Source organism: Ornithorhynchus anatinus, chromosome 11, assembly GCF_004115215.2.
Source record: "Ornithorhynchus anatinus isolate Pmale09 chromosome 11, mOrnAna1.pri.v4, whole genome shotgun sequence".
Lineage (NCBI taxonomy): Eukaryota > Metazoa > Chordata > Mammalia > Monotremata > Ornithorhynchidae > Ornithorhynchus > Ornithorhynchus anatinus.
In genome coordinates this window covers 15063919-15089243 of record NC_041738.1, presented here as the reverse complement: position 1 = coordinate 15089243, position 25325 = coordinate 15063919, and the positions used below count along the sequence as shown (strand labels likewise).

At 56.3% G+C, this 25325-nt stretch overlaps 2 protein-coding genes across 3 annotated transcripts; one reads left to right on the top strand and one right to left on the bottom strand.

The window, feature by feature from the left end:
* The first annotated feature begins 965 nt into the window (after positions 1-965).
* Positions 966-10242, top strand: KLHL11 (kelch like family member 11). Its single transcript, XM_029075538.1, has 2 exons — positions 966-1455; positions 5177-10242. The coding sequence occupies exons 1-2, from the start codon at positions 980-982 to the stop codon at positions 6768-6770; spliced, it is 2070 nt and encodes a 689-aa protein (XP_028931371.1). The 5' UTR covers positions 966-979; the 3' UTR covers positions 6771-10242.
* A 125-nt stretch (positions 10243-10367) lies between these two features.
* On the bottom strand, positions 10368-17746 carry KLHL10 (kelch like family member 10). Of its 2 annotated transcripts, none has more exons than XM_029074631.2 (5): positions 17434-17746; positions 13301-13790; positions 11998-12615; positions 10941-11090; positions 10368-10832 (listed from the first exon to the last, which is right to left on the bottom strand). In XM_029074631.2, exons 1-5 carry the CDS (start codon positions 17628-17630, stop codon positions 10458-10460), a joined length of 1830 nt encoding a protein of 609 aa, XP_028930464.1. In that variant the 5' UTR covers positions 17631-17746; the 3' UTR covers positions 10368-10457. The 2 variants fall into 2 exon arrangements, with proteins under 2 accessions (XP_028930464.1, XP_028930465.1); XM_029074632.2 differs by having other exon boundaries at positions 13301-13775.
* Positions 17747-25325: the final 7579 nt, after the last annotated feature.

The following is a 25325-nucleotide window of genomic DNA, read 5'->3' as shown; positions in this document are numbered from 1 at the left end:
CCCCATTTTAACAGATGAGGACAGCTTAGAACAATGCTCTGCACATAGTAAGCGCTTAAGAAATACCAACATTATTATAGAGAAGCAGCGTGACTCAGTGGAACGAACACGGGCTTGGGAGTCAGAGGTCATGGGTTCAAATTCTGCCTCGTGACACTTGTCAGCTGTGTGACTGTGGGCAAGTCACTTCACTTCTCTGGGCCTCAGTTACCCCATCTGCAAAATGGGGATTAAGACTGTGAGCCTCACCTGATTACCCTGGAATAATAATGTTGGTATTTGTTAAGCGCTTACTATGTGCAAAGCACTGTCCTAAGCGCTGGGGTAGATACAGGGTAATCAGGTTGTCCCACGTGAGGCTCACAGTTAATCCCCATTTTACAGATGAGGTCACTGAGGCCCAGAGAAGTGAAGTGACTTGCCCACAGTCACACAGCTGACAAATGGCAGAGCCGGGATTCGAACCCATGACCTCTGACTCCCAAGCCCGGGCTCTTTCCACTGAGCCACGCTGCTTCTACCCCAGCGCTTAGAACAGTGCTCTGCGCATAGTAAACGCTTAACAAATACCAACATCATCATTATTATGAATGAATGAATGAATGAATGAATGAATGAATGAATGAATGAATGAATGAATGAATGAATGAATGCGTTGGATGAGGAAAGGGGCGGGGGGCGAGGCGCATGCGCGCCTCGCCCCCACGGCCGTTACCAGGGCGACGCGTCCCGCGTCCCTCCCTCCTACCCAGCATGCCCCGCTCCGCAGAGGAGAGGGGCCGCCACGGCCTTCGCCCCGCCCCTTCGCCCTCCCACCCCAGCCCCTCGAGGGGTGTGGCTTAGGGGCGCGGTCTAGGGGAGAGGCTTGTGATTGGCCGAGAGGGCGGGCTGGGGGGCTTGGGATTGGTTGGGGGCGGACTTGGGGGCGTGGCTAACGGCCGAGCGGGCGGGGGCCGGGCCGGGGGGTGGCGGTGGCAAGATGGCGGCCACGACGGCCTCGCCTCAGCCGCTGGAGATGGAGAGGGCCGAGGCGGCGGGGCCGGCGGGAGAAGGGAGCGGCGTCCCCGCCGACCCCGGGCCGGGGGCCGAGGCGGGCGGCGGGGAGGCGGGCTCCGAGGCCGAGGACTTCGAGTGCAGCGAGCACTGCCCGGCGCTGTCGTGGAGGCAGAACGAGCAGCGGCGCCAGGGCCTGTTCTGCGACATCACCCTGTGCTTCGGCGGCGGCCGCGAGTTCCGCGCCCACCGGTCCGTGCTGGCCGCCGCCACCGAGTACTTCACGCCGCTGCTGTCGGGACACTTCTCCGAGTCGCGCTCGGGCCGCGTGGAGATGCGCAAGTGGAGCTCCGAGCCCGGGCCCGAGCCCGACACGGTGGAGGCCGTCATCGAGTACATGTACACCGGCCGCATCCGCGTCTCCACCGGCAGCGTCCACGAGGTGCTCGAGCTGGCCGACAGGTGCGGCCCCTGCCCCCGCACGCAGGACCGGCCCGCAGGGCAGGAAGACGCGGGCATGGAGGGGAGCCTCATCCTCAGCATCCGAATAGAATAACCCTCACCACCATAACCAACACCAACTTTAGAGAGAAGCGGCGTGGCTCGGTGGAGAGAACCCGGGCTTGGGAGTCCGAGGTCATGAGTTCGAATCCCGGCTCTGCCGCTTGGCAGCGGACTGTGGGCGAGTCATTTCACTTCTCTGGGCCGCAGTTCCCTCATCTGGAAAACGGGGATGAAGACTGGGAGCCCCACGTGGGACAACCTGAGGCCCCTGTGTCTACCCCAGCGCTTAGAACAGTGCTCTGCACATAGTAAGCGCTTAACAGATACCAACATTGTTATTATTAAGCTGTTAAGCGCTTACTCTGGGCCAAGCACTGCAGACGGCTCGGGCCTGGGAGTCATGGCTTCCAACCCCCGCTCCGCCGCTTGTAATAATAAGGGTATTAAGCACTTAACAAAATGAATATTATAATACTAAGAATGTGGGTATTCGTTAAGCGCTTCCTATGGGCAGGGCACTGTTCTAAGCGCTGGGGGAGATACAGGGTCAACAGGTGGTCCCACGTGAGGCTCACAGTCTTCATCCCCATTTTCCAGATGAGGGAACTGAGGCACAGAGAAGTTAAAAAAAAAATGTTGGTATTTGTTAAGCGCTTACTACATGCAGAGCACTGTTCTAAGCGTTGGGGTAGATTCAGGGTCATCAGGTGGTCCCATGTGAGGCTCACAGTCTTCATCCCCATTTTACAGATGAGGGAACTGAGGCCCAGAGAAGTGAAGTGACTTCCCCACAGTCACACAGCTGACAAGTGGCAGAGGGGGGATTTGAACCCATGACCTCTGACTCCCAAGCCCGGGCTTATTCCACTGAGCCACTCTGCTTCTCAATGTTGGTATTCGTTAAGCGCTTCCTATGGGCAGTCTAAGCGTTGGGGGAGATACAGGGTCATCAGGTGGTCCCACTTGAGGCTCACAGTCTTCACCCCCATTTTATACATTTTATACATGTATATATTTTATACATGAGGGCACAGATAAGTAAAGTGACTCGCCCACAGTTGCACAGCTGACGAGTGGCAGAGCTGGGATTCGAACCCATGACCTCTGACTCCCAAGTCCGGGCTCTTTCCATTGAGCCATGCTGCTTCTCTCTAGTATATTACTGTTGGATTATGGACAAATGGTATTTAAGCGCTTACTATGGGCTAAGCACTGGTCTAAGCGCTGGGGGCAGGGGGTGGGGATACAGAGTGATCAGGTTGTCCCAGTGGGGCCCACAGTCTTAGGCCTCATTTTACAGATGAGGTCACTGAGGCACAGAGATGTAAAGTGGCTTGCCCAAAGTCACACAGCTGACAAGCGGCGGAGTCGGGATTAGAACCCATGACCTCTGACTCCCAAGCCCGGACTCTTTCCACTGAGCTACGCCACTTCTCAGTGCTGGTCTGCTCTGGGGCCTTGGGCAAGCCACTTCATTCACTCAGTCGTATTTATGGAGCGTTGGTTGTGTGCAGACCACTGTACCAAGTGCTTGGAAGGTAATGTTAGTATTTAAGTGCTTCCTATGTGCTGAGCACTGTTACAAGCACTAGGGTAGGTACAGGTTGACCCACGTGGGGCTCACAGTCTTCATCCCCATTTTTACAGATGAGGGAACTGAGGCACAGAGAAGTGAAGTGACTCGCCCACAGTCACACAGCTGACAAGTGGCAGAGCAGGGATTCAAACCCATGACCCCTGACTCCCAAGCCCGGGCTCTTAACATTGAGCCACGCTGCTTCTCTCTAATATATTATTATTGGATTATGGACAGATGGTATTTAAGCGCTTACTATGGGCTAAGCACTGGTCTAAGCGCTGGGAGCAGGGGCGGATACAAAGTGATCAGGTTGTCCCAGTGGGGCCCCCAGTCTTAGGCCCCATTTTACAGATGAGGTCACTGAGGCACAGAGAAGTAAAGTCACACACCTGACAAGCGGCGGAGTCGGGATTAGAACCCATGACCTCTGACTCCCAAGCCCGGGCTCTTTCCACTGAGCCGTTCGGCTTCTCGGTGCTTGTCTGCTCTGGGGCCTTGGGCAAGCCACTTCATTCAGTCATATATATGGAGTGCTAGCTGTGTGCAGACCACTGTACCAAGCGCTTGGAAGGTAATGTTGGTATTTGTTAAGCTGAGCACTGTTCTAAGCGCTAGGGTAGATACAGGTTGACCCATGTGGGGCTCACAGTCTTCATCCCCATTTTATAGATGAGGTAACTGAGGCCCAGAGAAGTGAAGTGACTTGCCCAGAGTCACACAGCTAAGTCGGAATTAGAATCCATGACCTCTGACTCCCAAGCCCGGGCTCTTTCCACTGAGCCACACTAGGTACAGTTCGGCAACAGATAGAGACAATCCCTACCCAACAATGGGCTCACAGTATAGACGGGGGAGGCAGACAAGAAAACAAAACAAGTAGACAGGCATCTCGACCATCAAAATAGGTAAATAGAACCTTGATGGTATTGTTGCCTGACTACTTGTTTTGTTGTCTGTCTCCCCGCTCAATAAATACGATTGAAAGAATGAACCATACACTTCTCTGGGCCTCAGTTCCCTCATCTGTAAAATGGGGATTGAGACTGTGAGCCCCTTGTAGGATAGAAACTACCTGATTTGCTTGTGTCCACTCCAGCATCTAGTACACTGCTTGCCACAGAGTAAGTGCTTAACAAATACTATTATTATTATTATTCTAAGCGCCGGACCGGGGGCTTTACCTGTCTTGGGGCCCGGGAATCGAAGGTATGAGGGGAAGGGAGCGGGGGGCACTGCAGATCCCAAACCGGTGTCGAGGCCGTGTGGATTTCCCTCCGACCTGGGCTCTTGGGTTGAGAAACTCCCAGTCCACCCGATGACCCAGGGAAGCAGCCTGGCTCAGTGGAAAGAGCACCGGATCGGGAGTCAGAAGACTTGGATTTTAATCCCGGCTCTGCCACTTGTCTGCTATGTGACCTTGGGCAAGTCTCTTCACTTCTCTGTGCCTCAGTTACCTCATCTGTAAAATGGGGATTAAAACTGTGAGCCTCACGTGGGATAATCCGATTACTGGGTATTTACCCTAGCGCTTAGAACAGTGCCCGGCACATAGTAAGCGCTTAAATACCATGATTATTATTATTATTATCCTCTCCACTCTGCCGAAACCCCCAGTCCACTCAGTGATGCTGCATCCTCTCCATTCCCCCGACTTACCTGGGCCCATAGGCTTAGACCAACATCGCCACTGGTCACTCGCTCTGTCCGGTCTGGGTCTTCAGAGCGATCCCAGCTTGTTCCACTGATGCTTCCCCTCGGGGATATGCAGCGGGAGGTCAGTGTAAGCTCGAGGGGGAGAGGGTCCGTCTTGGGAAGTGAGCAATCCATCTGGGTCACTAATCGGGCAGGAGACCAGACAGAGCTCCCCCGATGCGGGGGAAGGTCATGAGGACGGCGGTCCACCGCCGGATGGACGTGACAGTCGACCAAGCTGAGCTGCGGGGCCACGTGATGGGTCTCGGTGCAGATGTCACACATTCCCAAACCAATTTTCCACCGGGGGCGTGGGGGAGGGAGGGCTGGGCGGGCCCGGGTCAGCAGGAAGCGGTCGGACCCACCGTCCGGGGATCCCGGCGAGTGACTCTCGTCTCCCATCCTCAGGTTCTTACTGACACGTTTGAAAGAGTTCTGCGGCGAGTTCCTCAAGAAGAAGCTGAACCTCTCCAACTGCGTGGCCATCCACAGCCTGGCCCACATGTACACCCTGAGCCAGCTCGCCCTGAAGGCGGCGGATATGATCCGCCGGAACTTCCACAAAGTCATCCAGGACGAGGAGTTCTACACGCTGCCCTTCCACCTGATCCGCGACTGGCTGTCCGACCTGGATATCACCGTGGACTCGGAGGAGGTGCTCTTCGAGACGGTCCTGAAGTGGGTCCAGAGGAACGCGGACGAGAGGGAGCGGTACTTCGAAGAGCTGTTCCAGCTGCTGCGCCTGTCGCAGATGAGGCCCACCTACCTGACGCGGCAGGTCAAGTCGGAGCGGCTGGTGTCCGGCAGCGAGGTCTGCGCCCGCCTGGTGTCGGAGGCCGTGGAGCGCCACGCCCTGCGGGCTGAGGCCCTGCAGTCCGGCGGCCCCCCGCCGCCCCTCGCCCCCGCCGCGGCGGAGGGCTCCTCCCTGCCCCGCTACGGGCAGAACATGGACGTGATCATGGTCGTCGGAGGGGTGTCGGAGGGCGGGGACTACCTGAGCGAATGCGTGGGCTATTTCATCGCCGAGGACCGCTGGGTGAACCTGCCCCACATCCACAACCACCTCGACGGGCACGCGGTGGCCGTGACCGAGTCCCACGTCTACGTGGCGGGGTCCATGGAGCCCGGCTTCGCCAAGACCGTGGAGCGCTACCAGCCCAACCGGAACGCGTGGGAGCAGGTCTGCAACCTGACGACGCGGAAGCACTCCTTCGCCCTCGCGGAGGTTAAAGGGAAGCTGTACGGCATCGGGGGCCACGGCAACTTCAGCCCCGGCTTCAAGGACGTGGCCGTGTACAGCCCCGAGCAGGACAAGTGGCACAGCCTGGAGTCGGCCCCGCGGATCCTGCGGGACGTCAAAGCGGTGGCCCTGGAGGACCGCTTCGTCTACGTGGCCGCCCGCACGCCCGTGGACGGGGACAGTGAGGACGGGCTGCGGGCCGTGGTCACCCGCTACGACACCGAGACCCGGCACTGGCAGGACGTGGACTCCCTGCCGCTCCTGGACAACTACTGCCTCTTCCAGGCCGCCGTGGCCGGCACCAACTTCTACCACACGGCCTCCTGCTGCCCCCGGAGCTACGCCGTGGACCGCGAGGAGGCCCGGCGGAAGAGCGCCACCCGGCCCTCGGCTGAGATCCTGGAGAGCCTGCCTCCGGAGGTGCTGGGCGTCGAGGGGGCCGCCGTCTGCTACTACAGAGACGACGTCTTCGTCATCGGCGGCTGGAAGAACAGCGACGACGTCGACAAGCAGTACCGCAAGGAGGCCTACCGCTACTGCGCCGAGCGGGGCCGCTGGCTTCTGCTGCCGCCCATGCCCCAGCCCCGCTGCCGGGCCACGGCCTGCCCCGTCAGGATCCCCTACCGCTGCTTGCACGGCGCCCAGCGCTACCCCATGCCACAGAACCTCGTCTGGCAGAAGGACCGCATCCGCCAGATGCAGGAGATCCACCGGCACGCGCTCAACCTGCGCAGGACGCCGCGCTCCCAGATCGAGTGCTGACCCCGGGCGGCGGGGGGGAGGGCGCTGGGCTCTGGACCCCGGGGGTTGGGTCTGTGGTGCAGGCGTCCGGACGCCCCTTCCAGTGATACCCCCGTTGCTTGTCGATGCCATCTGGGGGAAGTGCGGGTGCGGCTTGCTCTCGTCGCTTTCTGCCGTCTCCACTGTGTGTTTGCACGTTGCGTGCGTATGTGGGGTTGTGTGTGTGTGTGTGTGTGAGAGAGAGAGAGAGAGAGAGAGAGAGAGAGAGAGAGAGAGGTTCTGGTCTTAAGGGTTTACTTGTGGTGGGACGTGCACTAAGCATGACTTTTTTGATTTGCACTTTGACCTGGCTCTCCCTCTAACTGTTCATGGAGGAGGGACTGGGGCACGGGTTGGCAAGGGGGACCGGGCTCTCCCCCTCCTCGGGCTGAGGAGAAGCACAACCTCTCAGACGGGGCTGACTCCAGGCAGCCTCCCTGACTAGTGGTCCGTAGGCGTCTTTGTCCAGAGGCACTGGCATTTACGGCCTGGGAAGAGAGCGGGAAAAGCTTTCTCGAGGCGGGGATTTGGCACTCGTACTCTCTCCCCGGCGTAGGGACGCAGGACGGGTTCAGTGGGCAGCCAGCCGGAGCGGCCGCTGACGGCACCCGGGTTCCTCAGCCGGTTGCTGGCGGGCCAGGAGAGAATCCGGGTGTTGGGACGGCCGGCTGAGGGACCCACCGTCGCCCGCTGAAGGCAGGCCGGAAAAGCGGGCGAGGCAGCCAGACTCCTGGGTGGCTCAGAGCCCGCGGTCGGTTCAGACCACCTGGGTGAGCTGCTGCCGAGCCGCATCCACCCCCTCTGTGTTACCACCCCTGCCCCCCTCCCGCTCCTCCCCCTCCCACACACCTCTGACAATCAACCAGCCACGGTGCCTTCGATCTTCCAGGGGGGCAAGTTGGGGGCCGATGAAATGGCAGTAACTGCCAAGGGCCGCCGTTCTGACCGTCTGCCCGGCCGCCAGCGGCCGCAGGAGTCAGCCTATCGCATCCGTCGCTGCCTCTCGCCCAACCCCCACCTCTTTTGGAGCGGGGCCGGGGGCTGGCTCTCTGGCTGGCCGGCTAACGGACCTTCCGGCCACGACGCTGCCACTGCGTTTGTGGGAATGGTCAGAGGCCTGGAATTCCTCAGGAAGCTTTCCCCAAAGCCGGTCTCAGGTTCCCCGTGCCTCCCAGGCACTGGCTAGTGGGTCTCCATCATGCAAGCGAGGGACTGGACCTCTGGCGGGCTGGGACCTCTTCCCCTGCAGCTAGAAGATGTCGTTCTCCTCCAGTCCTTGTCCCGGGAGGCGGGAAGGAGTCAACGCTTCCAGAGAGTAACGAGCTCCCGGCCTGTGGCACAACCACCTAGTCACAAAGGGGCCTTCTGGAGTGTAGGGTCCTTTAGCCTCCAGCGGGCACCCCCAGGCACCTGCCTCCAGGCTGGAAGGAGAAGCACAATTCTGGGCCGAGGTTGGCTCGTAGGCCTTTGTCCGAGTCAGTGAGCTGTCCGACCCAAGCCCTCAGCCTTCCGCCACTGGAGCAGATTTTGGGTAGGGGCAGGGTGAAACCAGGGATCGGGCTATGGCCAGCCCTTGAGAATAGGAGAAAGGGGGCAGGGAGCCGGGAGCCTGGGCAGCAGGGGGAGTGGCTGCCCATTCTTGGCGAAGGATGCCGCAGGCCTCTGCCTTAGAACCCAAATTGTTTTACCAGACCTCGGGGGCCACAGTTTCCTGTTACTCCTGGGTGGAGGCCCTGAGGGTCTCAGTTTCCTCTAGAGCGGTTATGGCCCAGGCCATGACTGTGGGGAAGGGAAGAGCTCCATCGGCATGGTTTGTGAGGGAGCCTCGGGGGCTCTCTCAGTTCTGTGTCTCCCTGGCATGGCGGTATCTTGGGTGCCGGGTTCCTCAAACTGACCCGTGAAGGGGATCCATTATGGCCCTTGCTGGCAAGGGCGAGAAGGAGTTCTCTTGGTAGGCTGGAGGGTGTTTCTGGGGTAAATCGGATTTGAATCCAGGACTGAATCATGAGAGAGTGGGCGTGGTGGTAGGTAGGGAGTCCTGGAGTTGCCGGGGGGACTGCCCAGCCTTGGCAGTACCCCTGGCTCCTGCACTTAAATTTGTGGGTGACCCAGCTGGCAAGGTGGCAGATTTAATCTCACTGTCCCCCTTTGGCGCTGCTCCCCTCTTCCCTCCCTCCATCTCCAAGACTTGCTGGGCTGGGGAATAGACTCACTCCCCTGCTTCCCCACCACCCCCCTCCCCCCAAAAACACCTGGGTGCGGTGGCGCTGTGCCCACGCTGGGCACAGGAACATCAACCCTAAGCCCCAGGTGGGTCAGCCTGGTAACCGTGGGCATGCATGTGTGCACCTTGTTGCGGAACTACCTCCCCTCGGGGCTCCTTCCCTCCCCACCCCGACCACCAGTCCGAACGGTCAGAACAGCCGGCCGTTCCGCCAAACTCAGCTGTAGCGATGAGCTTGGGCTGGTTGGGTGAAGACACTGTGTGTTTGGACCAAAAATCCCTGTCTCCTAGTACGAAACGGAGCGGAGGCAGGGGATTGGGGGGACCCCTCTTCCCCATCCTAGAATCTCACAATTGGTTTCCTGGACCACATGTATGTGCATGCATGTGCCTCTGTGTGCATGCGTGTGGGTGTGAGTCTTGTCTTGTGTAGCTCAGTAATCTGTCTGAAACACTCCACGCCGCTCCGGTCACAGGCTAGCTGTGGCCGGCCTCTTCGGGCCTTGTGCTCACCGCTGTCTCACTGGGACCACCGTAGCCACAGCCATTTGCTGCCCCTTGAGAAGCAGGCCCTGGGGCTGCTGCCCACACTCCGGCCTGAGCCCCTCCTTGGGAGGACAGAGGCCACCACGGGGCCACAGACGAACTCCCGGGGGCGCCTCGGCCCCTCCTTTTCCCTCAGCAGTGGATTCCGTGGCCCACCATGTCCCAGCAGGCCGAGACGACTCCCGGGATGGACCTGGCCGAGGGGGCAGGCTGCCGGCTTTTCCCTCCCCGGGATCACCTCAGAACCACTACCCTGGGGCACTTGGGACCAGACTGTGGCTTCCCACCGAGAGCTCCTGGGCAGCTGTGGTCACCGTGCACGGTCCTGGGGCAGGGCGTGGCCACAGCCCTCATGAGAACGCGAGTCCCGTCGCAGATCTGCACTTCAAGCTGAGGCAGCCTAGTGCGGGGCGTCCCCCCGTCCGAGGGTCCCTAGCCCATGGATATGGCTGTTGTTTTGTGTGGATTCGGGGTGGGCTCTGCCAGGCCCTCAACCTCCCCAGCCGGCACGTGGAGGAGCCCGGAGCGCTCTCCACGGCAACTGCTCTGGCTCCCACTCCGGAGGACGGGCCTCTCGGTTCGGGGCTCTTGCTGAGAGCCAGCATTTCGGTTCATGGCGTGTACTCACTACCGACTCCGTGGTTCTCAGATGTTGGTTTGTGCAAATAAACTTTATTTCTCTAACTGCCTGAGTCGTGTTCGCTAGGGTCAGACGAGGGGCTCGGCGGAGCGGGCCCTACCCTCCCTACTTCCCCCGCTTCCCTCCCTGCCCACCCGGGTCCCTCGGGTGGAACACTCTCCAGGTCTCCTTAAGGTTCAAGTAGTGTGTTTATTGGAAAAAAAAGCATTAACCCTTATTGCTTAGACTCTTTATTCCCTACTAGACAGGTGGGCGGGGTTCAGACGGGCAGGGTGCTCGTCGAGGCAGAGAACTTGACCTCGTCCCGCAGGGCCAGGCCTGGGAAGTGGTCACGGCGGGCGGCGTACTCGCCCACGTTGGCCAGGCCCGGCACCACGCAGCAGCTGAGCGCGCTGCGGTAGATGCTCATGTCGTGGGCGTCGTACCACTCGTCGGTCTTCTCATCGTAGCACTCCACGTTGAAGGTGGTCGTGAAGCCGTTGAAGCCGCCCACCACGAACAAGAGGTCGTCCACCACCTCGATGCCAAAGTTGCTGCGTGGGTTGAACATGGTGGGGATGGGGCGCCACGTGTTGGCCACGGGGCTGTAGGCCTCGGCGCTCCGCAGCCGGTTGGCGCCATCGAAGCCCCCCACCTGCGGACCCAGACCGGACGGGGTTGGGGTTGGGGAGGTGCGGCCGGACCCGGCCGCTGGTCCTCCCCGGCCCCTACCGCCCTCCGGCCCGCCCTTCCTCCAGCTCACCGCGTAGACGTGCTCCCCGTAGGCGACCACGCCGATCCCGCTCCTCCTGCTGCGCATGGGAGCGATGACAGTCCACTGGTTGCTCTCCGTGCTATACACCTCGGCCGTGAACAGACACTCGTTTCCATTGAAGCCCCCGCAGATGTACACCTGAGGGCCAGAGAGCACAGGGCTCGGCACCGGGCCGGCCAGAGACCCCTCGCTGCCTCATGGACACACAAGGCCCCGAGGGGCAGGGTCTCTTGGGCTGGTCAAGTTCGCCCTTTCTCCCCCTTCAGAGGAGAAGGATGTGTCCCACCCCAAACCCAACCACCTATGGTAGCAGGGGGAGGATCTTCGATCGTACTGAGACCCTTTCCCCTACTTTGGCCCTCATCCCTAGGCTTGATTCCTACAGGGGCTCCTGGACCAGGGACTCCAATAACATCCTTCCCCAACTGCCTTTTCTTCTCCCTGTCGTCTCCCAGATCCCAGGTCCCAGGCCAAAAGCACCATCGTTTCCCCTGATCCACCTGGCCCCTCATCTTGAGGGACAGCCGGGCCCGGGTCCTCCCTCGGACTGAGGGATGGAACCCGCCGGCAGGGCCAAGCGAAGCCACATCCCCAGCCCAATCCGGAATCATCGTTTGCCTTTTCACCTCAAAGGACCGGCCGGGCAGATGGCTTAACCTCGAGGCTGGAGACTTCCAGCCCGGGTGGCCCCTCCCCGATCCCCTCGAGACTCCAATTAGGAAGGGGAGTCAGTCTCACTCAGAAGCTGATGATCCAGCCGGAGGCTCATCCAGATCACTGGCTGTTCTCCCGAACCATTTTAGCCATCTCACCCGCCGTAGTGTATACATACATCCTCGTGAGGATGGGGGTGCCCTCCACGAGTGCCTCTGGAGAAGGCTTGATGGGGAAGGAAGGACAAGCCAACAGCCAAGACCCCTTTAATGGCAGAATCTCCACACTGGTTCTCTCCAGGGCCCCCGTCAGCGTGGCTGATGTAGTCGGACATCTGGGTCAGAGACGTTCGGGGAGAGGACCGGCGGGCCCAGAGGCCCAGCCGCCTTACCTTGCCGTAGAGCGTAGTGGCGCTGGCGTCGCTCCGCTGTTCGTGCATGGGGGCGATGAGAGTCCACTGATTGGTCTCGGGCTCGTAGCGCTCGGCCGTGTTGAGGCGCACGTAGCCGTCGAAGCCGCCCATGGCGTAGATGAAGTCGCTGAGGACCGTCACGCTGACGTAGCAGCGCCGGGAGTGCATCGGGGCCACCTGGTGCCAGGTCTTCTTTACCGGGTCGAACCTCTTGACGCTGTTGAAGTAGTCGACGCTGTCGAAGCCGCCGATGATGTAGACGAAGCCCTTCAGGAAGGCAGCGCCGTGGTAGGCCCGCGGGCTCTCCTCCTCACATGTGACGTTGACCCAGCGGTCCGCCCGCGCGTCGTAGGCCTCGATGGCGTTGGTCGGGCTCCCGCCGCTCCAGCCGCCGATGGCGAACAAGATGGCGTAGGGCAGCCGCGGCCGGGTCAGTGGATTAGTGAAGTCCGAGTTGGAGGGGCCGTTCATGTTGAGGTCGTACATGGCCTTGAGGGCGTTGATGATGACCGGCTTGCACTCCTCGCTGTCCTTCACGTAGTCGTTCATCTTGACGTTGTTCATGAAGTATTCCGCGTGCATTAGGGCCAGGCGCACCTGTGGCGGTGGGAAACGAGGCGCTGCTTTCTGGGGGCGGTCCCTGGGCAGTGGCCCCCCACCCCCCTACTTCTCTACACACTGGCACGTGCTTTATGGGGTCCCGGTGGGGCCCGGATAGGGGCCGAGAGAAGGTCCTAGTCAGAACCACAGGGGCCCATCCGGTCACCGGGAGGGTCCATTTCTAGCCCTGGCTGGGTCTCTCGGGACCCTCGGTGGGCCAGAGGCAAGCATCCGGGGCGGGACCCCCATCCCCATGCCCCTGACTACCCCAGTGGATGGCAACCGGGACTCAGGTGTGGGGAACTCGGGTGCCCGCTTTAGTCGGGCTGCTCAGGATTGCCTTTCTGAGGGCAGAGGACACTCTGCAGTGAGGCTTCACACTGGGGGCAGGGACCCTCGCCCAACCCCCCGACCTTGTCCTACGCTCCCCTGCATGAAGGCGGGTGGACTCTGCCCTCAGAGCGGGAGAGGGGAAGTAGGCGCTAGACTTCCCCCCATTATGTGGGTGCTGTCTGCCACTCCCTGACTCTCCGGGATGCCTCTCCCAAACAGTCAGGAAGGGCCCCCAGCGGGCAAGGCCCCCTCCCCTTTCCAGCACCCACGGGGAAAGGAACCGGCCCTCCCGGTGGGACGGGGAAAGGGGGGCGGGAAACAGGCAGGGAAGGGCCCGGAGAAATTCGACCTTGGGCAGCAAGACGGAAATGTGCTGTTTCCTGTTGAGAGGGTCGTGGGCGATCCACTTCAAAATGGCTTCGAACACGGCGTCCTCCTGCTTGACGTTGAGCTCGTCCTTCTCGATGATGTCCCGCAGCTCCATCACGGACAGGTCCAGGAACTCGGCCGACACCTTGACCATCTCCTCGAAGTTGTGCAGGATGAACATGTAGGCTTTCTGGCGCAGCTCTGGGCAGTAGTAGTAGTCGGTGAACTTGCAGATGCCGATGCAGTTGTCCAGGCAGAGCTCCGACTTGAGGAACTCGCAGCAGCCGCGCACGATGCCCATGATGTTGAACTGGTCTGCCGCGGCCAGCAGGCGCTCCACGTTGTCCGGGGTGATGGGCACCGTGCGGGTGTAGGCGTACTCGATGATCAGCTTCATCATGTCCGGGGAGACTCCGGGAATGTTGTAAACCCTCTTTTCCGTGTTGTTCCAGCCGCTGGTGAACAGAGCTCTGCAGTCGGACACGGGGCGGGCCCACGGCCTGTCAGGCCCTGAGCGACACCCCGGGCTCATCCGTCCTGGGGCTTGCTCTCCAACGGGGGGCCCGTTTAGAGGAACCGGGTGCTGGTCGCCCATTCTTGTAGTTGGGGATGGATGGACCTTCACTCCTGGGTCTCTCCTCTCCACCCCTGCCTTTCCTCTCCCTACTCCTGATTCTCCCATCCCCACCAACGGCTTTTTTTAATGGTATTTATCATTTGAATAAGTAATGATAACAAATGGTGGAGCCGGTATTAGAACCCAGGACCTTCTGATTCCCAGGCCCTTACTCTATCCACTACACCATGCTAAGCACTTACTATGTGCCAGGCACTGTACTAAGTGCGGGGATAACTACAAGGTAATCCCATTGGATACATTCCTTGTCCCACTTAGGGCTCACAGTCTCGATCCCCATTTTACAGATGTGGTAACTGAGGCATAGAGAAGTTAAATGACTTTGCCCAAGGTCACAGCAGGCAAGTAGCAGAGTTGGAATTAGAACCCAGGTCTTCTGACTCCCAGGTCCATGCCCTTTCTACTAGGCCACACCGCTTTCCACTCCCCACTCCTGGCTCACATCTTCCACATGCCTGTCTGTCCCCTTCCCACGTCTGGCTCTCCCATCTCCGTGCTTCCCCCAGTGATCCAGCATGAACTTTCTAACACCCCTAGCTCTCCCTGTCCTGTCCCTGGTCTTCCCCACCTCTGGCTCTCCTCCAGTGACCTAATATAGACCATCCAACACCTCTGGCTCTCCTGCTCCACCCTTGGACTCTTCCTTTAGTAACCCAGCACGGACTCTAAATCTCCTCTCCCCAGACTCTTCCCCAGTCACCCAGCGTGGATTAATAATAATTTTGGTATTTGTTAAGCGCTTACTATGTGCCAAGCACTGTTCTAAGCGCTGGGCAGATACAAGGTAATTAGGTTGTCCCACGAGGGGCTCACATTCTTAATCCCCATTTTACAAATGAGGTAACTGAGGCACAGAGAAGTTAAATGACTTGCCCAAAGTCACACATCTGATAAGTGGCAGAGCGGGGATTAGAACCCTTCCCCCTGACTCCCAAGCCCGTGCTCTTTCCACTGACCCACACTGCTTCTCCTAATTAACACATTAACAGATTAATTAACAGATTAACAGATTAACATAACTAATTCTCCCCTCTCCATTCCTGAAATCCTCAGTGACCAAGCAAGGATCATCTAACACGCCTGACCCTCCTCTCTCCATCCCTCACTCACCCAGTGATCCAGCCCAGACCATCCAATATCTACTTCTCCCCTTGTGACCAATCAGCATTTACTGAGTGCCTACTGTGTGCAAAGCACTGTACTAATGCCTAAGAGATTACAGTAGAATAAGTGGATGGGGTCTCTTGCCCTAAAGGAACCTACAGTCTAGCAGGGGAGGCAAGCCTTGAAACAATTCACAAGTAGAAAAAAAAATTGCATTCTCCCAAGGGCTTAGTATGGTGCTCTATACACAGTTGACAGCCAATAAATACTATTGACTGGATGATTGATACTCCAGAGGGATGTGAGTACTTAAGTGCTTAGGTGACTGAGATATGCTGAAATGACTGTTGGGAAAAGAAAGTGGGGAAGTGAGAACTCAACCAAAGAAGGCCTCCTAGGGGAGTTTTGATTTCAGAGGGCTGTAAGATGGACGGAGGAATGGAGTTCCAGGCTGGTGGCGGGGGAGGACGGACAAGTGGTCAATGGTGAAATAGAAGAGAATGAGGCACAGCAAGTAGGCTTGAGAGGAGAAAGAGTATGAGCTGGGGTGTTGTGGAAGAAGGGAGTGGACAAATCGGAAGGAGAGAGAGCTGACTGTTTTAAAGCTAATGGTCGGGAGCGTCTAATAGAGCATCTGTTAGAAATTATGGGAAGTGACTGTATGGTGAGAAGACAGAATCTAGGACAGAGCCTTGTAGAACACCCACAGCAAGGGGATGGGAGACAGAGGAAATAACTGGTAAAAAAGACTGAAATGGAGTGGGTTGAGAGGTAAGAGGAGAACCATGAGAGAACTGTGTCAGTAAAACCACAAGGAGTGATCCACAGTATCAAAGACAGCTGAGAGGTGGAGGAGAATTAGGTAGGATTGGGCAGAGTCCATCTGACAAAGAAGAGGACATTGGTGACTTTGGGGAGAGTAGTCTCAGTGGAGGGAAGTGGGTCACGGAGGGAGTGGGTGGAGAGCAAGATTGGCTTACAACCCGTTCAAGGAGTTTGGAGAGGAATGGGATTGGGGAGACAGGGTGTTAACTGAAAGGTGCAATGGGATCCAGAAAAGGCTTTTTTAGAATAGAGGAAACATGAACAAGTGGGAAGGTGGAAGGGAAGGAGCTGTCAGAGAGTGAATGGTGGAAAATGGTGGTCAAGGAGGGAATGAGGGTGGGTGGGAAAGTTTGTGAGAAGATGAGGAATAAGGTTTGATGTGCCAGTAGGAGGTAGAATTTGAAAGCAGGCAAGAATTTTCCTCTTGAGAAGTGCCCCAGAAGGATGTGAAAATGAAAATGGGGGTACGAGGAGAAGTTGGGAAAGTGAGGGGGAGATCCGTGGGGAGCTCCCCGTTGGTTTCATTTATGTACACCAAGTGGTTGGCAGGTCATCAGGGGCTAGCGAAGGGCTAGAATGTAGGGGCGTCAGGAGGGTTGTGGAAGATCTGGAATACTTGGTGATTTCCGATGAGGGAGGAGAAGGAGGATTGCTGAAGGGAGGAGAAGGTAGAGTTAAAGCGAGCAAAGATGAGTCTGAAGTGTTCAAAGTCGACCTAGTGTCTGGATTTCCCCAAGAAGTATTCTGCAGCCTGAACACGGGTAGTGTACTGAGGAAGTGATTAAGGCTGGGGAGGTGGTGGTGTGAGGTCGATGTGGAGACATCCTTTTCCTTCCCCGGGACTCAGCAGAGTCCATCCAACACCCCCTGACTCTCCATCCAGTGGGCCTGCCCAACAATCTTGTCATTCCCCACTACGCGCTAGTAATCATAATTATGGTACTTGTAAAGTGCTTACTATGTGCCAAGCACTGTTGTAAGCACTGGGGTAGATACAGGTTAATCAGGTAGGACACGGTCCCTGTCCCACATAGGGCTCACACTTAAAATCCCCATTTTACAGTTGAGGTAACTGAGGCACAGAGAAGTGAAATGACTTACCCAAGGTCTCACAGCAGACACGTGGTGGAGGCGGGATTAGAATTTAGGTCCTTCTGACTCCCAGACCCCTGCTCTTTCCACTAAGTCATGCTGCTTCTCTACCCACTACCATCCCTTCTATCACCCTTAACTGATCCTCTCTCCGGTCTGGCCCAGAGTGCTGTTTCCGGCCAGACTTAGGGAGTTCTCTCATGCCATCCCTCCCGGGGACATTTATCTCCAGCCCAGTCCGGCCTCCTTCTCCCTCACTGTCTTGGCCTCTCCCCCAGCGAGGTCGACTCGGGCCTTTCCCCACAGATCGGGCCGCGCTCCCACGGTAGCTGGGACGTAGACTCACCCCACGGACCCGGGGTCGACTAGGCCCGGGCCCGTTTCCTCCGGTGGGCAGGGGCTGGGACTGCCCTGGAAGCGGGGGCGGGAACTGAGGCCATCTTGGGCCCTGGTACCTGAAGTAGGAACTGCAGCTACACAGGATGTTCTTGTGGGCATTGAACTCGAACCCATTGACCTTGATGACCACGTCACACAGCTTCCCCTCGAGCCGGAGTTCGTTGAAGATCTCGCACGTCATGGCGCTCATCTTCCTCTCCATGTGTGGCTGGTGGAAGCGTGTGGAGGCACCCTTGGGGCCCTCCAGCTCCATGATAGCTAGCGGTCAGTGGGGCCGAGTGGAGGGGAGGGGCCTGTCGCCAGCTGCCAGCGGTCCTCTCCGCCTCGCTACTACATCTTTCGAATGGGTGGGTGCGACCCCTGTTCCGGAATCTTCATGACAGTGAGGTCACTGTTGGGATTGTGTGCTCTGTTCTGGAGGGCGCCCCTCCCCACTACCGCCGCAGAACCCCCTCGCCCCTTCAGCCGTCAAACGTTTCCCCACCTTAAAAACAACCTTCTCTGCATCACCGATGCGGCAGATCGTCATTGTCCCTTCTCCCTCCTCCCATTCGTTCATTCAATCAATTGTATTTCATTCAGTTATATTTATTGAGCACTTATGGTGTGCAGAGCATTGGACTAAGCGCTTGGGAGAGTACAATATAGCAGTAGAGACAAATTTCCTGCCCACAACGAGCTTACAGCCTCCCGTCCAAACTCTTCCAACAGGTAGTTTACACCCAAAATCTACTTTCCTACTTAGACTTTGAGTCCCATGAGAGACAGAGACTATGTCCAACCTGATCATCTTGCATGTATCCCTGCATTTAGAATGGTGCTTGCAAAGCACGCAGTAAGCATTTAACAAATACCACCGTTTATTATTGTTATATTAAATACCATCTCGATCCTCTACAATCCGGTATTCACCCCCTTTGCTCCACTGAGACTGACCTTTCCAAAGTCACCGATGATCTCCTCCTTGCCAGGTCTACTCTCATCTTCCTCAGTACCTGGCACTGTAGACCACTCCCATAAAAATAATAATTATAGCATTTGTTAAGTGTTTCTGTGTGCCCGGCACTGTTCTAAGCACTATCTAACCTTGATTTTTCTGAAATGGTCCTCTCCTCTTACCTCTCTGGACTACCACTCTCTATCTCTGGGGGTCCAAGGGACTCTGAAATCCTCTCTGGCAGCTCCCAACCACAATTTCAGCACTCCCTCTTACTGAAGACCTTTCCCTTCTACTTACACAGAGAGCCCTAAGTGGGATAGGGACTGAGTCCAACCTGATTAACTTGTACCTTCCCCAGCACTTAGAACAGTGTTTGGCATATTTGTCTTGTCTTATGCTGCTTGGCATATTTGTCTTGTCTTCTGCCGTCGAGTCGCTTCCGACCCATGGCGACACCATGGACACATCTCTCCCAGAACGTCCCGCTCTCCATCTGCAATCATTTCGGTAGTGGATCCATAGAGTTTTCTTGGTAAGAATACGAAAGTGGTTTACCATTGCATCCTTCTGTGCAGTAAACTAGAATCTCCGCCCTCGACTCTCTCCCGTGCCGCTGCTGCCCAGCACGGGTGAGTTTTGACTTGTAGCAGATTGCCTTCCACTCATTAGCCACTGTCCAAGATTGGTAGAGTACTGGAAACTCTCCAGGTGTGACCCTGAGAGGGGGGCTTGGCATATAGCGAGTGTTTAAAAAGTACCACACTTATGAATAGTCCATGCCACGGAAGCATGTAAGTACTCACAACCTCACTGTAGAACCTTTGAACAGAACTTTACTCTCTATTTCCCCTCTTGTAATATATTTCATAATCAGTCTCCTTTCCTACATTGTAAGATCCTTGAGGTCAGGGATCATATCTCCTCATTCTATTGTACTCTCCCACGCACTCTGTACCGAAAAGCCCTGAGGAGCAGTATGGCCTAGTGGAAAGAAGACAGGACTGATAATCGATCAATCAATCAGTGGTATTTATTGAGTGCTTACTATGTGCAGAGTGCTGCACTAAGCACTTGGGAGAGTAACAGAATTAGTAGACCTGTTCCCTGCCCATAACAAGTAAACATGGGTTCTAATCCTGGCTCTGCCACTTGCATGCCGTGTGACCTGGGGCAAGTCACTTAGGTTTTCGGTGCCTCAGTTTCCTCATCTGAAAAATGGGGATTAAATACTTCTTTTAAAAATGGTACTTGCTAAGGGTTTACTATATGTCAGGTACTGTTCTAAATGCTAGAATAGATACAAGATAATCAGGTTGGACACTGTACCTGTCCCACAGGGGTCTCACAGTCTGAATAGGAGGGAGAACAGACATTGAATCCCCATTTTACAGATGAGGTAACTGAGTCACACAAAAGTGAAGTAATTTGTCCAAGGTTCATTCATTCATTCAATAGTATTTATTGAGCGCTTACTATGTGCAGAGCACTGTACTAAGCGCTTGGAATGAACAAGTCAGCAACAGATAGAGACAGTCCCTGCCGTTTGACGGGCTTACAGTCTAATCAGGGGAGACGGACAGACAAGAACAATGGCAATAAATAGAGTCAAGGGGAAGAACATCTCGTAAAAACAATGGCAACTAAATAGAATCGAGGCGATGAATATTTCATTAACAAAATAAATAGGGTAATGAAAATATATACAGTTGAGCGGATGAGTACAGTGCCGAGGGGATGGGAAAGGAGAGGGGGAGGAGCAGAGGGAAAGGGGGAAAAGAGGGTTTAGCTGCGGAGAGGTGAAGGGGGGGTGGTAGAGGGAGTAGAGGGAGAAGGGGAGCTCAGTCTGGGAAGGCCTCTTGGAGGAGGTGAGTTTTAAGTAGGGTTTTGAAGAGGGGAAGAGAATCAGTTTGGCGGAGGTGAGAAGGGAGGGAGTTCCAGGACCGCGGGAGGACGTGGCCCGGGGATCGACGGCGGGATAGGCGAGACCGAGGGACGGTGAGGAGGTGGGCGGCAGAGGAGGGGAGCGTGCGGGGTGGGCGGTAGAAAGAGACAAGGGAGGAGAGGTAGGAAGGGGCAAGGTGATGTAGAGCCTCGAAGCCTAGAGTGAGAAGTTTTTGTTTGGAGCGGAGGTCGATAGGCAACCACTGGAGTTGTTTAAGAAGGGGAGTGACAGGCCCAGATCGTTTCTGCGGGAAGATGTGCCGGGCAGCGGAGTGAAGAATAGACTGGAGTGGGGCGAGAGAGGAGGAAGGGAGGTCAGAGAGAAGGCCGACACAGTAGTCTAGCCGGGATATAACGAGAGCCCGTAGCAGTAAGGTAGCCGTCTGGGTGGAGAGGAAAGGGCGTATCTTGGTGATATTGTAAAGGTGAAACCGGCAGGTCTTGGTAACGGCTAGGATGCGTGGGGTGAACGAGAGAGACGAGTCAAGGATGACACCAAGATTGCGGGCCTGAGAGATGGGAAGGATGGTCGTGCCATCCACAGTGATAGAGAAGTCTGGGAGAGGACCGCGTTTGGGAGGGAAGATGAGGAGCTCAGTCTTGCTCATGTTGAGTTTTAGGTGGCGGGCCGACTTCCAGGTGGAGACGTCCCGGAGGCAGGAGGAGATGCGAGCCTGAAGGGAAGGGGAGAGGACAGGGGCGGAGATGTAGATCTGCGTGTCATCTGCGTAGAGATGGTAGTCAAAGCCGTGAGAGAGAATGAGTTCACCGAGGGAGCGAGTGTAAATGGAGAACAGAACTGACCCTTGAGGAACTCCAACAGTTAAAGGACGGGAGGGGGAGGAGGCACCAGCGAAGGAGACCGAGAATGACCGGCCAGAGAGGTAAGAGGAGAACCAGGAGAGGACGGAGTCCGTGAAGCCAAGGTGAGATAAGGTATGGAGGAGGAGGGGATGGTCGACAGTGTCAAAGGCAGCAGAGAGGTCAAGGAGGATTAGAATGGAGTAGGAGCCATTGGATTTGGCAAGAAGGAGGTCACGGGTGACCTTAGAAAGAGCAGTCTCGGTAGAGTGGAGGGGACGGAAGCCAGATTGGAGGGGGTCTAGGAGAGAATGGGAGTTAAGGAATTCTAAGCATCTATTGTAGACGACTCGTTCTAGGATTTTGGAAAGGAAGGGTAGTAGGGAGATAGGGCGATAACTGGAGGGGGAAGTGGGGTCAAGAGCGGGTTTTTTTAGGATGGGGGAGACGTGGGCATGTTTGAAGGCAGAGGGGAAGGAGCCATTGGAGATTGAGTGGTTAAAAATAGAAGTTAAGGAAGGGAGGAGGGCAGGGGCGATGGTTTTAATAAGGTGAGAGGGAATGGGGTCCGAGGCGCAGGTGGAGGGGGTGGCACTTACAAGGAGGGAGGAGATCTCCTCTGAGGATACTGCAGGGAAGGATGGGAAAGTAGGGGAGTAGGTCGGTGTGGGGGAGGGGAGAGGCGGAGGGGTGACTTTGGGGAGCTCAGACCTGATTGTGTTGATTTTCGTGAGGAAATAGGTGGCCAGATCACTGGGGGTGAGAGATGGGGGAGGGGGAGGAACAGGGGGCCTAAGGAGAGAGTTATAGGTCCGGAACAATCGGCGGGGGTGACGGGTTGATGAGGGAGGAGAAGAAGTTTTGCCTGGCGGAGGAGAGGGCAGAGTTAAGGCAGGAAAGGATAAATTTGAAGTGTGTGAGGTCGGCTTGGTGCTTGGACTTTCGCCAGCAGTGCTCAGCAGCTCGAGCATAGGAGCGTAGGAGGCGGACGGAGGAGGTGATCCGGGGCCGTGGGTTAGTGGAGCGAGAGCGGCGGAGGGAAAGGGGGGCGAGAGAGTCGAGATAAGTAGAGAGGGTGGAGTTGAGACCGGAGACCTGATCGTCGAGAGTGGGAAGTGAGGACAGAGCGGCAAGGTGAGGAGAGATGCTTTTGGAGAGACGGATGGGATCGAGAGAGCGGAGGTCTCTGTGGGGCAGTAGCGAAGATTTGCAGGGGGAGGGAGTGTGAGAGATGAGGCAGGTGAGAAGGTTATGGTCAGACAGAGGGATTTCAGAGTCGGTGAGGGAGGAGATAGTGCAGCGGTAGGAGATGACGAGATCGAGGGTGTGACCGAGTCGGTGAGTGGGCGCGGTATGGTGGAGGAGGAGGTCGGCAGAGTCGAGGAGGGATAGCAGGCGGGCGGCAGAGGAGTCGTAGGGTACATCCATATGGATGTTGAAGTTTCCGAGGATCAGAGTGGGCAGAGAGAAGGAGAGAAGGAAGGTGAGAGAGGGGTCAAGGTGGTTGAAGAAGTCGGAGGTGGGACCAGGAGGGCGGTAGATGACGGCGACAAGTATCTGGAGGGGGTGGTAGAGGCGAATGATGTGGGCTTCGAAGGAGGGGAAGGAGAGGGAGGGGGGAGGAGGGATAGTGCGGAAGCGGCAACGGGGCAAGAGGAGGAAGCCGACGCCTCCTCCCTTACCGGTGAGTCTGGGGGAGTGGGAGAAGGAGAGGCCTCCGCTGGAGAGAGCGGCGGCGGAGACCGTGTCTTCGGGAGAGAGCCACGTTTCCGAAAGGGCGAGGAGGAGGAGAGAGCAGGAGAGGAAAAGGTCATGGACGAAAGGTAGCTTACCTGTAATAGAGCGGGGGTTCAAGAGGCCACACTTGAAAGTAGCTGTGGGTGCAAGGGGGGGAGGGAGGGAAGGGCGGGAGGAGGGGAGGGTTTGGATGGGAAGGAGGTGGCGGGGCCCTGGACGGGGAGAGGGGGATGAGGGGTGGCGGTGGGACAAGAGGACTGGGATGGGGCGTGGGTGGGGAAGAGAGAAGGGGGGAGGGGGTGAGGAGGTGGTTTGGTGGGGGGGGGGAGTAGGGGGAGGGGGAAGAGGGGTAGCGCTGGTAAAGTGGGGTTCTAGGGCGGGGGAGGGGAGGGGGGAAGGAGACAGAGGAGAGAGCGGGAAAGAGCTGAGCGAGAGAGGGGAAGGGGAAGGGGAGGATAGGAAGGGGCGGGAGGGAGGAGGGGGGGAGGAGGGACATGGCGAGGCCAGAGAGGTGGGTGGCAGCACTGACAACAATAAACAGTAACAAACGAAATCGGTAATATAGCAACATGATACAGTATGATACAATACAGTAGTGTTAATATAGCAATATGATACAGTATGATACAATACAGTAGTGTTAATAAGCGGGCGATGACCAGGGTCGGGGGTAGGCTCGATTAAGGGGCGACCTGATCAAACTCAAAGTCAGGTGGCTGGTGAGGCCAGAGATGTGGGTGGCAGCACGACATAAACAATAACAAGCAAAATCGCTAATATAGCAACATGGTACAGTAAGACACAATACAATAGTGTTAATAAGCAGGCGATGACCAGGGTCGGGGGACGAGCCGACCCTACCCGATCAGACTCAAAGTCAAGTGGCCAGCGGCCGAGAGAGTCCCAGAGCTCATGACCAAATGTCCCTGTGGCGGCGGGGTGGCCCTGAGGTTGTCCGGGGTGGGTTGCGGCCGTAGGCGGCGGGTAAGGTAAGGTAACATGGTGAGAACAAGGACATCATCACCCGGGGCGGGGGCGGGGGAAATGTCACAGCTGGTATAAGGCAGAGTCAGAATTAGAACCCAGGACCTCTGACTCCAGACCATGTTCTTTCCACTAGACCACACTGCTTCCCCCTCCCCCTTAGACTGTGAGCCCCATGTGGGACAGAAATTGTCCCTGATCTGATTGTATTGTCTCTACCCTATTGCTTAGCACAGTGGGCAAGGAATGTGTCTGTTACACTGTACTCTCCCAAGCGCTTAGGACAGTGTTCTGCACATGGTAATTGTTCAGTAAATGCTATTGGCTAAGGGTTTTACAAATATCACTTAGTAGAGTGTTCTCTGCACATAGTAGGTGCTCAATAAACAGTAACCAATTATATTTATTGAGCCATTACTGTGTGCAGAACACTGTTCTAAGTACAGTATAAGAGATTTGGTAGATACATTCCCTGTCCACATGACCTTACAGTCTAGAAGGGCAGACGGACATTAATATAAATAAATTAAAGATATGTATGCCAACGCTGCGGGGCTGAGGGAAGGGAAAATGAAGGGTGCAAATAATAATAATAATGTTGGTATTTGTTAAGCGCTTACTATGTGCAGAGCACTGTTCTAAGTGCTGGGGTAGACACAGGGTAATCAGGTTGTCCCACCTGAGACTCACAGTTAATCCCCATTTTACAGATGAGGGAACTGAGGCACAGAGAAGTGAAGTGACTTGCCCATAGTCACACAGCTGACAAGTGGCAGAGTTGGGATCCGAACGCATGAATTCTGACTCCCCAGCCCGGTCTCCTTCCACTGAGCCACGCTACAAATCCAACTGCAAGGGTGACAGAAGGAAGAGGGAGAAGAGGAAAGAGGAGAAGAGAAAGAGTCAGGCCCTAGTCACGGGCTTAGGAGTCAGAGGTCATGGGTTCTAATGCCGGCTCCGCCACTTGTCAGCTGTGTGACTCTGGGCAAGTCACTTCACTTCTCTGTGCCTCAGTTCCCTCATCTGTAAAATGGGGATTAAGACTGTGAGCCTCATGTGGGACAACCTGATTAACCTGTATCTATCCAGCGCTTAGAACAGTGCTCTGCACATAGTAAGCGCTTAACAAATACCAACATTATTATTATTAGTAGTACTGATTCATTCCTTTTTGTCATTCATTCATTCAATTGTATTTATTGGGCTCTGACTGTGTGCAGAGCACTGTACTCACGGCTTGGAAGAGTACAACATAACCATAAAGACAGTCCCTGCCCATAATGAGCTTACAGTCTAGTGAAGGAGGCAGACATTAATATAAATAAATTACAGATATATACATAAATGCCATGGGGCTGGGAAGGAGTTTGAATAAAGGGAGCAAGTCAGGGCAATAGAAGGGAGTGGAGAAGGGGCTTCGTCAGGGAAGGTCTCTTGGAGAAGATGTGCTTTCAGTAAGGCTTTGAAGAGGGGGAGAGTAATTGTCTGTCATTTCATTCATCCATTCAGGACAAGCAGCCTGGCTTAGTGGAAAGAACACGTGCT